Below are 16,922 nucleotides of genomic sequence, written 5' to 3'. Positions count from 1 at the left end.
TAGTTATGCTGCAAACAAGCAAGAAAAACTAAGAAACATTTAGCATACTGGATTGGTCTCACACAAGGATATACAATATAGAAGTTGAAAAGAGTAATGTAGGTAGAAAATCTCTCTCGTCTCCTGGGCTGAGGGGCAGATGTTGTGGCGATGTCAGCAATGACATCCCCTGGTGATCTGTCAGGTTCTTCAGCTATAGTGCAGAGGGAGAGGTGGTACCAGGTGTCCCCTCCACCAGCCAGTCGAAGGGCGTGGGACGTCCGTTCTACGACCTAGAAGGGACCAGTCCACCTGGGCTCCGTCCACTTGCGTTTGATGACCTTGATCTTGACCCTCTCAGCGGGCGAAGGGAATCTGTACAGAAGAACTGGCACACAAATTCTGCAATTTTTTGTGTAAAATACCATTTTGGTTTTACGCTGAGTCCTCCTTCCATGGGGGGGGTTCTCCTGTGAATGGCTGACCTGTATGCAGCTCATAGGGTGAAAAACTCAAAGGGCGGTAAAACAGTTTTATTCACAGACCTTCGAATGATCATTAACGCTAATTGCAACATGTCAATCCAATTAAATTTGGTCTGTGCACAGATTTTAGCCAATTAGTTTTTTATGTTCTGGTCCATCCTTTCAACCTTGCCTTGGGACTCAGGATGGTACCCCAAACCTGTGTTCTAGTCCGAAAGCCTTTTCGACCAAGGCTAAGTGAGTATTTTTTTTAAATGGCTGCCGTTGTCTGACCTAATCTTTTTGGGGAAACCATACTAGGTCATTCACAAGTCATTTAATTACTGATATTGCATCTTCTTTTGAGGTTGTTGTTGCTTCCGGCCAACCACTGTGATTGTCAACACAAGTCAGTACGTACCTTTTCCCTTGTACCGTATTGATCATATCAGTGAAATCAAAGACTATACATGGTTCACTCTCACCTCCTCCATATTCTAAATTTGATATACTAAAGGTACTATCGATGTGTAAAATCATTATTTTCAAATTAAAATTAGTTATAACTTCTTACCCACGGGAAAAATGTTAAAACTATGGAATGTGTCAGAGTCGGATGATTGTCGATTTTGTTCCAAGGAGTCTGTATCCACCCTCACTCACCCCCTTCTGTTTCTGAAAAAAAGGACTGTGTTAGTCATACTATCACTTTCAGAAACATCCAAGAAAAAGGTCAGCTAATAGTCAAGTAGCGGAGGACAGGTCATGTTTGAGGTCAATGAAAGTCTCTTTAGCCTCTATGGTCCACTGGGGGGTGGTGTTAGGGTAGGGGACCCCTTAGCGATATCACAAATAACTCAAACTCAACTAAACCCTATCTTTTATGTAATTTATTCAATATGGTGAAAGTAACAAAATATGCTTATATTTATATTGTCACCAATACTAGAAAAATACTACCCTTATGGCGGATGCTTTAGCAATAGTATTTTGCATTTTTACCACACCTGGTGGCCCCAATAATTCATTAAGTCAAGCTCATGTTGTAGAAAGTTGAATGATGCAGACACGTTTGTTACTGAATACTTTCTATCAGACTTCTGTCTTGACGACTATGTGTATGTAATGAGCAACTATAATTATTTGATATGCTTAAATGTGTAATGTGTCGTTTTAGCTCAGCTGTTGTGTAGCTGCTAGCTCCTCGTAGCCTACAGGTGTCTAAAGTGCAGCCCATAGTAATGTGTTTAACATCACTATGGGCTAAACCTAATCTTTTGAAAATGTGGTATTTGGGTGTCGGTGTAATGTTTGGCAGCTACGCCGTGTCTTATCATTGGACCTAAGTTCTTTGGTTTTGTAGGCGAGACAGAGAGCAAGGGAACAATGTGGGACACTATTGTGTCCATCTTATACCATGCTAGCTGTTGCAAAGATAGGTCAACATGAGCAGCCACACCTTGAGTTCCAACATATATAAATAATCATAACATATGGCGACTCGGGTGGCAGAACACACGGAAGCATCTCAGCCAGTCAGGGTTTTCACTGCTAGAGCAGTTGGATGTCAGCCATTCCTGTTGTTTCAGGCTGTGGTATGAGCTCATGGAGTAGTCTTGGTAGTGGTGTCGCAGCTGGGTGGTTCAGCCATCAGGTAACACCAGGAATGTTCCTTCTTTGCGATTTGAATGTCAGGGTACAGTCTGTAAAGGAGGTCCAGCAATCTGAACCGGAAGTGGTTTGGTGACAGGTAACCTTCTTGTGACCCCAGCGAAGCCTTCGACCTTTAAAGAGGAAGCACACAGTTTTGTTTTTTTTTACCTCTGCATTCAGAATCGAATAGGTGGCTGATAAAATTGTCCGTTGACACTCATGTCCAGCAGGGGTCCTGTCGGTACTTCCTGCTGCGGCTCCTGATGTGGGCGTCCTCTTACACGCCTTCGTGTTCGTTTGTTGGCACGACGGAACCTTTCCTGTTAGGAAATGTTCGGACAGTCACGACTCCAGTGACCAGGCTGGTCACAGCCGAAACAGTGTCTACCCCAGACCGGCTTTGAAGCATCGTGTTGTCCACCACCCGAGTACAACCGCACGTCTGTTGAGGATTCTTTCCTCCACCTGTTGGAACTCAAAAGCAAGGTCACCCACTGCTGAATATACCCTAGCTGAACTTTGACCTTTTGGTTCTTTTAACCTTTTATCTTCAGCGATCTGTAATTTAAGTAGTCGTTTCCTTGTTGCTCTGTCATTAGCCCTATTTTGCATGGGATGAATAAAATGTCCTGCCATATATTGTTTTTGGCACCTTGTATATCAGGGTTAACTTTGTCCAAAGTGTTTGGCCAAAGGTTCCCTCCCGGAGGTACAGGTGGGAAAGCAAGGTCAACAATGGCTTGCATGTATGCATCGGCAAGAGACTTATATTGTAGTATGTCCAAAGTGTTAATGTCATGTGTCAAAAATGTCTGCCGGAGAAAATGGTCAGACGTGTACAAGGGGTTAATTTTCGGAGGCAGGATTAATCTTAGAGGGGGCGTGTTAATACCTCCTTCTCTTGTCACTGGAGTAGGGGGCGGTGGCCTAGTCAAAGTCTGGGCGGGTCGTTTGAATTGTCTTGCGCATGCGCGGCAGACAAAAAACCAATCAGTTCATTCTGTCATTAATCATTGTTTCTTTTGCTGCATTTCGTTTTTCCACGTAATCCCCGTTTACTTTTATCATACGCCAAACTCTTAAATTCTCTCCCTGAGTGTTCCATTTTCACCAGCGCACACACACACACACACACACACACACACACACACACACACACTCAGCAGCACGCACACACACGAGCACGCGTAAGCACTCCCGCACACACACACTCACACTCAGCAGCACACACACACACGAGCACGCGTAAGCACTCCCGCTCACACACACTCACACTCAGCAGCACACTCTCTGCGTATCACTTTACCATAAAACTTCCAGTTACTTTTTTTTTTTAATTTTTTAATTTTATTTTACCAGACGTTTGAGTTCACGACTTTTCGAGTATAGTAAACTCCCTCTTAACCCTTTCAAGGAACGTTGTCTTTTTTTTCTTTTTAAACTGTACCTGCTAATTCCATTGTCGACAACCGTACATTCAATTGATCATCAAACAGTAATGATTCATCACATTTTCCCCAGCCGCCATCACATTCTTGTCTGTCACACTCCTTGGCCATTGTGTCTATTTTTTTTTTTTTTTTTCAGGGGCCTCGAACCCCTGAAGGCCTTTAAACCCCAAACCATACGGCGGCCTTTAACCCCGTTAAATTTATTGTACAATATGCAGGCCTCTATAACCTCCATATCATACGAGGGCCTTTAACCCGTTGCTCTTTTAGGCGGCGACCAACTACCCAGGGTGAGCCACACCCAACTATTAGTTCACTCGTCAATGAAACTGCCCGTCACGGTAATCGAGACACAATGGCGTAAGTTGACCACTTATTTATAATTTTAATGCAATGGCAGGCTCGGCAAAAATGCAATCAATCTATCAAAATCACCACTCTGTGCCTGGGATTACAAAACAGTGTTTGACTTACAGACTTCAGGACAGACTCCTAACGCAGATTTTATCTAAAAAGAAAGGTTCTGCTTACCTTGAATTGGCCAATTGAGTCTGTCCAGAAGAGGGCAAGAAGTCATCAATCAACAGCGTGCCATCTCGGACGAAGCCCCCAAATTGTTGCGTCGACCAGCATTCCTCCAATGGGGAATTCAAATTGCTAGTCTCTCCCAGATTCTTTTTATGGCAATACGCTGATATTTATATTCAATCTCCAGGCAATAGTTGGTATTTTGTAGTTTATTCTCAAAGCTTAGAGGACAAACCTGAGACCAACCCAGCACCCAAGCGTTCCCTAGCCCGGTCCAGATCGGTCTAGCTCGGTCTCCCGGAGGTCCCGTGATCTTCCGTCTGTCCCTCGCCCCCACTCGCTTTGTTTAGACTACTCCGAGTTATCTCTACTCTGACACATTCCAATCTAGAAGGCCAACACCTTACTATGAGACTCAAAAGAAGGAAGAATACTAGCTATTCTTTATATGACTATAGGAGTTTAGAAATAAGTAACACTTAAATATGGATATGCTTCCAACAATATATATATATATATGATTTATAACACTGAAAGACTTACTAAGTTTGTGAGTAAACAGATATGATTAAAATGATGTCAATCTCACAAAGATTCCCGAGCCTTTTTGAGAGCTAATGAGCAAGCCAGTCACAAGATCTGTGACGTAGAGGTTGAAACTACAGATCCCTTCCCCATCAACAACAATGCAAATTATGCAGATTTTGAGAGAGCCAACAACGATTAGTTTAAGGCATGGGTGTCAAACTCTGGCCCGCGGGCCAAATTTGGCCCGCCGTGTAATTTCACTTGGCCCGTGAGGTGATATCAAATTAACACTAGAGCTGGCCCGCCGATTATATACAGCAGCGGTGCCGCGGTACACCGCTTATTCTCATACTTGCCAAACCTCCAGGGAGACTCCCAAATTTCAGTGCCCCTCTCGAGAATTTCTAAATTCTCCTTTTCGCATCCGGTCCAACGAGTGTTGGCCCATTTACATAATATGTGTGGCTCTGGCACGCACACCGAAGTGAATGCAAAGCATACTTGATCTTCAGCGATGCAGGTTACACTCAGGGTGCCAGTATAAAAAAAACTTTAACACTGTTAGAAATATACGCCACACTGTGAATCCACCGCAAACAAGAATGACAAACACATTTTGGGAGAACATCCGCACAGTAACACAACATAAACACAACACAACAAATACCCAGAATCCCATGCAGCCCTAACTCTTCCAGGCTGCAATATACATGTCGCGGACTCAACGTCTAGGTCCAGAGTATATAAAGTCACCAAAAACAAATGGACAATGAAGGTGAAGGCAAAAGAGTGAGGAGTGTCCTGACCAGATATCTAGATCCCTCGATTGATTGTTGTAAAACGTTCTTTATCACATTGTGTACTTTCGCGTGTTTGTTAAAGATTTGATTAATTTATGATGGCTCAGGTGTGATTCACTACAATAGGGCCCCACAGCACGTTGTATTCCAGTTAATTGAAATACCACAACACTGGATATTGTTCAGATAAGTTACATTAAAGAATTAGCACACAAAGTGCGCATTTTCCGCACATGCGTATTAGCTCACGCTGCGCCAGCTGACGGAAGGGGGAGAGGGCCTTAAACGTCCATTGTGTGTGTGTGGACAAGGTTAAGGTTGAGTGGGATTTACCCTGGATAACCTTAGCCGGTGTAGAAGGGGCCTAAGACAAATGAGGATCCAGAACCTTGTATTTTTTTTACCTTGAATATAAGGAGGGTAACATACAAGTTTTAGAAGCTGTTTGCTAAACAGATCCAGCTTTAGTGAAACATTAAGCATAATGTAGCAGTATTGCTAAGTGCTAAACAATGAATACAAACTACAAACATAATAAAACGATCGCTTACGGTACAATGTCTGCTCTCACTGTGGTGATGACGACGGATAGGATGTCCACATGTTCCCGTTTTGATAGAAGACAATCATAATCCACACATTGACAAAGATAAGACCTTCTGGAGGAACGTTCTGTGGTCAGATGAAACAAAAATTGAGCTGTTTGGCCACAATACCCAGTAATATGTTTGGAGGAGAAAAGGTGAGGCCTTTAATCCCAGGAGCACCATCCTACCGTCAATCATGGTGGTGGTAGTATTATGTTCTGGGCCTGTTTTGCTGCCAATGGAACTGGTGCTTTACAGAGAGTAAATGGGACAATGAAAAAGGAGGATTACCTCCAAATTCTTCAGGACAACCTAAAATCATCAGCCTAAGAAGTCATCAATCAACAGCGTGCCATCTCGGACGAAGCCCCCAAATTGTTTTGTTGGGTATTGGGCGCAGTTGGGTGTTCCAATAGGACAATGACCCCAAACACACGTCAAAAGTGGTCAAAGAATGGCTAAATCAGGCTAGAATTAATGTTTTAGAATGGCCTTCCTAAAGTCCTGACTTAAACTTGTGGACAATGCTGAAGAAACAAGTTCATGTCAGAAAACCAACAAATTAAGCTGAACTGCAACGATTTTGTCAAGAGGAATGGTCAAAAATTCAACCAGAAGCTTGCCAGAAGCTTGTGGATGGCTACCAAAAGTGCCGTATTGCAGTGAAACTTGCCAAGGGACATGTAACCAAATATTAACATTGCTGTATGTATACTTTTGACCCAGCAGATTTGGTCACATTTTCAGTAGACACATAATAAATTCATAAAAGAACCAAACTTCATGAATGTTTTTTGTGACCAATATATATATATATATATATATATATATATATATATATATATATATATATATATATATATATATATATATATATATATATATATATAATTAGGGTTGTTCGGTATACCGCGATAATAATTGATTGCAATTCGTACTATACTGTCTTTGAAAAGTACCGGTACCATTCTTTCATCTAAATGCTGCTGTGTCGGTGACTACAGAGCCGAGGCGCATGATGTTGAGTGTGTCAAAACGCACACACAAAGTGCATACAAGCAATAACATCTCGTAGAGGAGGATTGGCAAAAAACAACAATTCTACTGGTTAATAAAGAGGGTGCCACCGTGAAGCGCAATACGGAGGTATTTGGGCTTAAAAACCAACAATAAAGGTGACGCTTTAAAAAAGAAAGCAACGCGCTTCAAGTGTTGCTTTAAAACACACCTCGCCAAATGTGGCAATTAGTATTACCACCGTTGCTTCAAACTTAGGTAAACATTTAATTAATAAGCATTCAGATCTGCACAAAGAGTTTAAAGAGTGACAAGTAATAATGTAGTTGTTCCACCTGTCCTGCTGTTCTGCTCCGGTGAAGACTGTAGTCGAGGAGCACACGGGAGACGTTCCCTTCTGGGTCGATGTTTTCGTCTGGGGTAACATTAGTTACTTTACCCATCAATGGGTCTGCTAAGCTCCACTTTCAGGTCAGAATGACGAGGCTGCCGATTTGTGACAATCTGTTTGCTTAATTGTTAGTTTTGCAGGACACGACCAGACACTCTCATCACTCTACTGCGCAGTGCATGTGCTACCTCTCTCTCCGTTAACTCACCCACTCACTCACTGACGTCAATCAGACAACACATTGCCATTCTCTTAAACACACACGCACGCTACTCTCATGAGTTCACCAGCTCCCCTGCTGTGCACATGTAGATACGTAGACGCGTACACAGCTGCTTGGATTGATGCCAAATATTAGCAGAGTTAAAACTGTCCAATTAGCAGAAACTAATGCTAGTGAAATTACTATATTTTGTAACAAATTGCTACAATTTGTGTTTTATTTTTAACAAATGTGTGTTTTACCTGCTACATGGCTTTTCTGTGTACATTTATCCATAGTTTTTTTTTTAGTATTTACTAATAATTGTATTTTTCTTAAAGCACAGACCGGGACTGGCAACCATAAATCATGAAGCATTTATTATAAAGTCATTAAAGCTTTTTATTATATTCTAACCTAATCCTTGATTATGGCAGACTATATGTAATATAGAAAATGTGTATTTGTTCTTCGAGTACAACAAGAAAAGCCCAATGTGTTTAATGCCGTTTACTTTATATTTTAACCTTCTAAAATAGTTCTTTGAGTGAAATAGGAAACATATGTTTCGTATTGTAAGATTTTCTGTTAAAATTAGGCCAATATTGAAATTTTTTTTAGTTCTCTTTATTTTGAAAAGTATCTATATACATTTTGAAGACAGAAAGAAAGTCACTAAGAAGAGTTTTATGAGAGGATAATGAGTATTTTTCATCTAAAACGGTATAATAACGGGTCTGGCTGTCAAAGTGTACCAAAATGTTGGATTATATTCTCGTCCTACTATCCAGGTGAGAGGCATGATTTATGATTTAGAATAAACTTTCACAAGCAAAGGAAGCGAGGAAGCAGCTTGCCACACGAAGATGTAAACATAGGCACACACGCTTCTGATCACGGCGCCGCTATAAATAGTTTGTTGGCGTTAGCGCTTATAATAACAATATTACTAATACTTGGTAATATTCAAGTCACAAAATGTAAATGGAGTAATGTTGGCGCTTTTTGAATGTTTTTTTTATTTGGTTTTATGTGTGGAATAGAGCACCTCCCATTAGCTCCACTGCAAGCAGACATCTATTTACGTTTATTTACAAATTAAAATGCATTTTTTGAAATACAGCCGTCATCATGTCTTTCGTAATGATTGTGAACGATAGGCAAAATTCCAAAAAAGTGCAGTTCCTCTTTAAATAAACAGAAGGTAACTTTGCAGAAAAGCAAAAAATCAAAAAATGGACGCTGGGTGAAAAACACTTAAACTGTATTTAATGTAAGCTTGGCTTTTGGCTTGTTTTGCTGCAATATAAGCTATTATTTAAATTAAATAATGGATACTATTTACAATGATCTCATTGTGAATGATAGGCAAAATTAGGGGAACTGCACTTCTTTTGGAATTTTGCCTATCGTTTACAATCATTATGAAAGACATGACAACAGATGGATTTTTTTTTAATGCATTCAAAATATCAAATAAACATAAATAAAAGTCTGCTTACAGCAGAGCCAATGGAAGCTCCACTATTCCGCCCATAAAAATCTGATAAATGGCGCTTATTGTTGGCGCTTTTTGAATGGTTATTCAAAAAGTGCCAACAATACTCAATTTACATTTTATGACTTGAATATTAACCAAGTTTTAGTGATATTGTTATCATAAGCACAAACACAGACAAACTATTCATAGCGGCAACGTAATCACCTCTGTGTCTCCCTATATATACATCATGGAGTGGTCTGCTGTTTCCTCGCCTCCTTGCTCCTTGTAAGTTCATTCTAGATCATAAATCATGCATCTCACCTGGACATGAGACGTCGGAGTGGGTAATCCGACAAGTTGGGACACTTTGACAACCAATTTAAAACCTGGAACTGGCGAGAACGCCACAAAAAGCGCTTGTCCACCCGTCCCCCATCCCGTTTCTTCACGAGGATTATGAGACATTCTTCACCTAAATGGGAATATATGAACATCCCAGCAGTCGGCATCCTAATGACAGTAGACCTTGCACATTAAGTGATGTTTTATGTTTGTTGGCTCTCATAAAGCCTGCAGTGAGCAGAAATCAGTGATGAAGAAAACTAAAAATGCAAACGTCATGATGCAGTTTTGAAATTAATGCGCCTCATATGCTTAAAATCAGTGGTCCCCAACCACCGGGCCGCGGCCCGGTACCGGTCCGTGGACTGATTGGTACCGGGCCGCACAAGAAATAAAAAATAAAAAAATATATACATATATTTATTTTTATTATTTTTTTTTTAATTAAATCAACATACAAAACACAATATATACATTATATATCAATATAGATCAATACAGTCTGCAGGGATACACTCCGTAAGCACACATGATTGTATTTCTTTATGACCAAAAATAAATTAAAAAAATACCATACCAGGAGGAATTACAACACATTTTATATGTGCCTTCCACCTTTTAAGGGACCAAAAGTAATTGGACAAACTAACATAATCATAAATGAAATTGTCACATTTTAATACTTTGTTGCAAATCCTTTGCAGTCAATGACAGCCTGAAGTGTGGAACCCATAGACATCACCAGACGCTGGGTTTTGTCCCTGGTGATGCTCTGGCAGGCCTCTGCTGCAGCTGTCTTCACTTCCTGCTTGTTCTTTGGGCATTTTCCCTTCAGTTTTGTCTTCAGCAAGTGAAATGCATGCTCAATCAGATTCAGGTCAGGTGATTGACTTGGCCATTGCAGAACATTCCACTTATTTGCCTTAAAAAAACTCTTAGGTTGCTTTCGCAGTATGCTTCAGGGCCTTGTCCATCTGCATTGTGAAGCGCTGTCCAATCAGTTTTGAAGCATTTGGCTGAATATGAGCAGATAATATTGCCCGAAACACTTCAGAATTCATTCTGCTGCTTTTGTCAGCTGTCACATCATCATTAAATATAAGAGAACCAGTTCCACTGACAGCCATGCATGCCACTACTACCACCACCATGCTTCACTGATGAGCTGGTATGCTTTAGATCTTGAGCAGTTCCTTCCCTTCTCCATACTCTTCTATTTCCATCATTCTGGTACAAGTTGATCTTTGTCTCATCTGTCCATAAGATGTTGTTCCAGAACTGCACAGGCTCTTTTACATGTTTCTTGGCAAACTCTAATCTGGGCTTCCTGTTTTTGAGGCTCACCAACCTTGTGATGAAACCTCTGTATTTCCTCTGGTGAAGTCTTCTCTTAAATGTTGACTTGGACACAGATACACCTACCTCCTGGAGAGTTTTCTTCATCTGACCAACTGTTGTGAAGGGCTTTTTCTTGACAAGGGAAAGGATTCGTCTGTCATCCACCACATTTGTCTTCCGTGGTCTTCCAGGTCTTTTTAGTGTTGCTGAGCTCACCAGTGTGTTCTCTCTTTTTAAGAATGTACCAAACAATTGGTTTGGCCACACCTAATGTTTTTCCTATCTCTCTGATGGCTTTGTTTTGATTTTTCAGCCTGATAATGGCTTGCTTCACTGATAGTGACAGCTCTTTGGACTTCATATTGAGAGATGACCTCCCCAGATTCCAAATAAATATACTCCACTTGAAATGAACTGTAGGCATTTTATCTGCTCCTTGTAAATGAAATAACCAGGGAATAACACACACCTGGCCATGGAACAGCTGAGTAAATAAATAAATAAATGATAAATGGGTTATACTTGTATAGCGCTTTTCTACCTTCAAGGTACTCAAAGCGCTTTGACAGTATTTCCACATTTACCCATTCACACACACATTCACACACTGATGGCGGGAGCTGCCATGCAAGGCGCTAACCAGCAGCCATCAGAGGCAAAGGGTGAAGTGTCTTGCCCAAGGACACAACGGACGTGACTAGGAAGGTAGAAGGTGGGAATTGAACCCCAGTAACCAGCAACACTCCAATTGCTGGCACAGCTACTCTACCAACTTCGCCACGCCGTCCCTTACTTACTTACGTCCCTTACGCCAATTATCCAATTACTTTTGGTCCCTTAAAAAGTGGAAGGCAAATATAAAATGTGTTGTAATTCCTACACCGTTCCCTCAAATTAAAGCTCAAAGTCTGCACTTAAAGCACATCTTGATTGTTTCATTTCAAGTCCATTGTGGTGTTGTACAGAGCTGGAGTACTGAAAATTGTGTCAATGTCCAAATATTTATGGACCTAACTGTATACTTACATCATGTATATAAAACCTAAATGAAGGTGTTTGGATGTTTTTAGGGGCTCTATAGGCAGAAGTGAACGGCTCCCATAGGCTCTATTGTAAGATGACTTTTGATATTTGGAATGCATTAAAAAAATTCCATCCGTTGTCATGTCTCTCATAATTATTGTGAATGATAGGCAAAATTCCAAAAAAGTGCAGTTCCCCTTTAAGAAGTTCACCCAATTGAGCTCATAGTTACCATATGAGAACTGATCTCGCTGGTCCCTGAATGGCCTGTTGTTGCTGTTAGCCCATATAAGAAATATCAAGATGCTAACGATAAAAATAAATTAGCTAATTGTACATACATACCTCTGCTTTGAGCCCATATTTGCTCCTCCTCCTTCCTTTGCAATATAGGCTGCACCGGATAACTTTGGTGCCCATCTTTTCACCGTAAAAGATTATCAAAATAAAATTGCTCCACTAGCCTTCTTCAATCGTGACGCGGCGCGATGTGACGTTGCCATCCATGAGCAGCATATCAGTCAGGTTCATGGCGCAGGTAGCAGCACGTCATAGGTCATATGTATATATATATATATATATTATTTAAAAATATATATATATATTTTTTTATTTTTGTTTGACATTCTGCAATTTGGCGCCCCTCCATCAAATGGCGTCCCAGGCGGCCGCCTGTTGGCCTTGAGTGCCGAGAGCATTTCTTTTTATCGCTTATTAGAGCTATTTTTTAATGGTATCAGGTATCAATTTGTCTTGTAGGCCCCATAAACCTGTTGTATTTATATATATATCAATGGCTTCTAGATGTCAAACAAATGTCCACTAGCAACATTTGTTAGCTGCAATAACAACGTCTTCCATCTTGGCATCCTAGAATCCTAAGTTTCCTGTAAGCATTCTGAATAACGTTATGAGTAACATACTTTAACAGCTTCTGACCCTGCGTAACATAATACATTTTGTATGTTATTACAATTTGACTAACATTTTATTATTTCAATATTTTTCTAAAGGGTGCTTACCCAAATGTAAAATATTCTGCTTGTGTACAAACATCCTCTCAAATCAACAAACCCACACCAAAAACAACACAATTTCTGCGTATACAGTATTTGCATAGAGTTTTGAAGTCAAATAAAGTACCAAAAAACACTTTGCCTCCTTCAAATTTTTAAAAAGAAAAACTACATTTTATGGTACTAACTCATCTATCAGAGTTAATTAATCAGCTTTTAATCCCCTTTGTTATAGAATTTGACTTGCTATTATTCCCCTTAAATTACCAAATTGAAGACAGCAGGATTTTTACGAGGGACTTTGACATTCCCGTCAACTTCCAGGTCAATGACCATTGGGCCTCGGTGATTAAGGGCCCACATGAACAGACGCGTGTGCCCACACACACTCACACACTGCCGCTGAAATGCTTATTGCTGCTTTGTGTTTGTTTGGTAGCTCAATACGAGGGCATTGTTAAGTATTGATTGTCATTTTAATTTCATTTGCCATACATTGATTCTCATTCAATATGTGCAGTTGTCATGCAAAGTTGGCTAACATCAACTTAAGTGTTGAACCCTTGCCTTAAACAGATGGAAAAACGGTCAGAGTGCAACTTGTAATCAGCCTGTCTTATTTTTAGATCCAAGCCGCAGCATCAGCAAAATTCAGTTCAGATGAGCATGCACGGTAAAATACCCTGTGTCTTAATTACTATTGTTTTACTCTTACATTTGCAGGTTCCCTTCTTTGGGCCTCTATTTAATGGTGCCATCATCAATGGGAAGCTACTGCCAAGCTTAGTGCGGGCCACTTGCATCAATGCTAGCAGAGCTGTCAAGTCCCGATTGACTCTCTACCAGAGTTTGTATCCTTTTCTTCACATTCATTCAGTTTTATATACTGTATTACTGAGGTGATTAACCAAAGGCATTTAACAGGGTTTGTTGGAAAGAACAACCCAAGAATGTACACTTGTTTACATCTGTGATATTTTTAAATAACGTGTACAACTCTGCTATATCCATAAAATTTCAGAGTTGACATATTCAGCAAGACCAGCGCCCTGTTTGGGTAAATGCACAGACATGTGGCACACTTGTCACCTCAGCCAATGTACATAGCTGAGTGCTGACACGGATCTTTATTGGCTGGTTGATTTGCATACAGCTATTAAGCCGGGGCTGTTGCACAGCCTGGAGCAGCATGGAACGATGTATGGAGCTGTTTACGGTAGGAGCACTGATCATGTGTCATCATCTATTACTACCATTTTATGGAGCACAAGGAGGGCCAAAATAAGAGCCACATCAACCAATATGCACATGCTCTCACACACATACACACACACACGCACACACACAAACATCCTTCAACCCATCCCTCCCAACAGTGTGCCGTTAAGAGCCTGACTCCAGCTGTAGTTGTCAGTTGGTTTAAAGGCAGTGTAATCAGCAATAGAGACGAATTAGCATGTGAATGCCAGCAGCATTGTATTTGGGAGGGACATGGGAGGGTGGGTGAGAGGGTTGGGATGGCCCCTTGAGGGGGAAACCTGATCCCTCATAACACCCCACTCCTTCTCGGACAGCATGTACAGCACCGCCTCACCAAAGCCCTGCTGCCCCCCTGGCAGTTGCTATAGAAACATTCCCCAAGGTGTTTTGGGTAAAAGAGTTCTATTTTTACACCTAAATAAAATAGCCAGTGGCTCATTTGGAGCTTTATAGTTGGATGTGTAAGTATTTGTCTGCTGTTGCACAGAGAAATGCATCGCCTCAATTTTCTCTATCAGGCCTTCTCTGTGAGTCTTTGGGGGCATCCTGAGTGACAGATGTCGGTTACCCGACGCCAAGAGAATTAGCCCTGTGTGACTCTTAGCTTAAATGGGAGGAGCCAGACTCGATTGCCCCCCTTTGTCAAGCCACAGAAGCCTTACCTGGCATTCCTTAGCAGGGAAGCAAGCAGCAGATCATCATGATCTATGAGAAGGAGATAAGCCTCTGGAGTTCTGGCGCTGATAGCACTGCCAGGCATCGCACCGTCCAAGAGACGTGCTGAATAAATATGCCAGGCGCACTAAACACGCTGCCAGTATCTGCATGCCTGTCTGCTGTTTGTGAGGAGAAGGGAAGTAAATGACTGCTTGGATTTGGTGATGTCAAATGTACAGCATAGGCATGTGCAATAAAGCCTGTTTATTGTATGGTTTAATCATTCTATTTGCAGTTTCACTCTACCATCTTTTTGCACTTCCTGCAACACTGTTCGCTTTTCGTTCTTCTTTGGAAATGTAGCTTTTTTACCTCATGATTATGTTCAAACAATGGCACATGCCATTTTCCGGCAAAATCCCTGTGCTTAGTTTACCTCGACACAATGCCTTAACACTCCACAGACTGCTCTCTGCCTGTGAGGCCACTCTCTGTGGTAATTAGTTGAATATTTCTTCAAAGAGAAGCTATATGACCCCCGTGTGTCCTGATAAAAGGCCAGTATGACGCTGCGGCCCCCCCTCGCTTGCTGTCTCAAGGCTGGATAGGACTCTCAACAGTCTGCTGCAACACTCCCAGATCTTGAAGACTAATAGGATTTGATATAGAAAATGACCACAGGCAACATTTTTTAGCTAATACAGAAACTGATACGCTGTGGGAGGGTTTACAAATGTCTCCATTTCTCCCTATCCCATCTTCTGTCATCTTTTTTTTGTTATTTGAAGAATCTGTACAGTTGTTTCGTACCAATGCTCATTGTCAGTTGGAATATGCATCAAGGTTTAGGTTCAAGGGCCAATCATAGACATATAACAAAGCTTTCACAGACAACTCAGTATGTTTCATCTATTATTTAGATGGTTGATGAAAGCAGGTGGTCTGGCTTTTGGGTGTGTATATTGTCCGCCTGATACTTCCTTTACAGTTGCTTTCAGAATGCTTGTGCCCACGAGATGTTTGCTTTTAACACGCCACATTTTCCACCATTTTATCGACAACAAAGTACAAGTGAAACTCATTTGAAGTTTTTTTAACGGAGCAGCATGCAAAAAAAAGAAAAAAAGCACATTAGCTCGACAAAGCATTTGATTGGGTCACCTTAACCCAGCCTTCCAACCATGTCTGTGACCACAGACACCACTGTCACTTGAGAATAATGTCTTCATCCAGAAGTTCAGATTTGTTTCTGTCTTCGACAAGCAGTTTTCATCACTCAATGTGATATTGTTAAGCGTATCGGAGAAACGGAAAGTTTCTAATAGGTGAGACAGTACAGGGCTGACCTTGATTCAGAGACATAGCCTGTCTATTGGACAGAATCAATAGCTTTTGCACACTGTCCTTAGTCCCCATCCTCTGCTGTGACACACACACATACACATGCACTGATGCATCTCCAGGCACCAATCAATAACCATAATCTGTTTCTGCCCTTCGCCAGTCATGCGGGACAGGCTTGTGTGTGTGTGTGTGTGTGTGTGTGTGTGTGTGTGTGTGTGTGTGTGTGTGTGTGTGTGTGTGTGTGTGTGTGTGTGTGTGTGTGTGTGTGTGTGCGTGTGCGTGTGCGTGTGCGTGTGTGTGTGTGCGTGTGGAAAGATTAGAGGCAGGTTTGGTCTTTTCAGTGCAAAGCTTTTGAAGTATACCATTATCCCTGACAGGTCTGGTCTCGGAAACGATGTACATAATATCAACGGATGTGTAGTGATGATATCCCCACTTGCAGCCCTTTGTATGCTGTTAATGCACCCCTCCACCTCAGACGCCATCATAATTATTACCGCCAACTGCATTGATAGTGACACATTCTCACACCCATTCTGAGCAGCTCATTGTCCCGTTCCCTTTCTGTCTTTCGGCATCTTTGTCAATTACGAGCTTTTTTTTTTGGTCGACTGTCAAGATTCCTCACCTGGCACAGATGAAAGTGGGCTTGTATGCCTGATAGGGTGTCATGAAAAAGATCTGACATGTTAGTGTTGTTCTCACATGAATTATTAAGCACGGCTGATAGGTCTAATTTGCCAGCTGTTGTACCAAAACCATATGCAGTCTTGTGGTTAATACAAGGCCATTTATATCACTGAAGAGTATGCAGTGCTCCAGTGGGCACAGTAAGATGCCAAGCACTAGTCCATTATAT

The 16,922-nt window shown here is 41.3% G+C and overlaps 1 protein-coding gene across 12 annotated transcripts in view; it reads left to right on the top strand.

The window, feature by feature from the left end:
* ralgapa2 (Ral GTPase activating protein catalytic subunit alpha 2) overlaps positions 1–16,922 on the top strand; it is a 310,363-nt gene that overhangs the window by 225,857 nt on the left and 67,584 nt on the right. For all 12 annotated transcript variants that reach the window (XR_009825291.1, XR_009825292.1, XR_009825295.1 and 9 more), the window contains one exon: positions 13,526–13,653. Coding sequence is in view for 7 of the 12 variants with exons in the window: in XM_062041843.1 (XP_061897827.1) it covers positions 13,526–13,653 (128 nt within the window). In the remaining 5 variants the exon portion in view is untranslated. The remainder of the gene's footprint in view (positions 1–13,525; positions 13,654–16,922) is intronic.

This window comes from Entelurus aequoreus, linkage group LG03 (assembly GCF_033978785.1).
Source record: "Entelurus aequoreus isolate RoL-2023_Sb linkage group LG03, RoL_Eaeq_v1.1, whole genome shotgun sequence".
Taxonomy (NCBI): domain Eukaryota; kingdom Metazoa; phylum Chordata; class Actinopteri; order Syngnathiformes; family Syngnathidae; genus Entelurus; species Entelurus aequoreus.
This window is presented reverse-complemented; position numbering and strand designations above follow the sequence as displayed.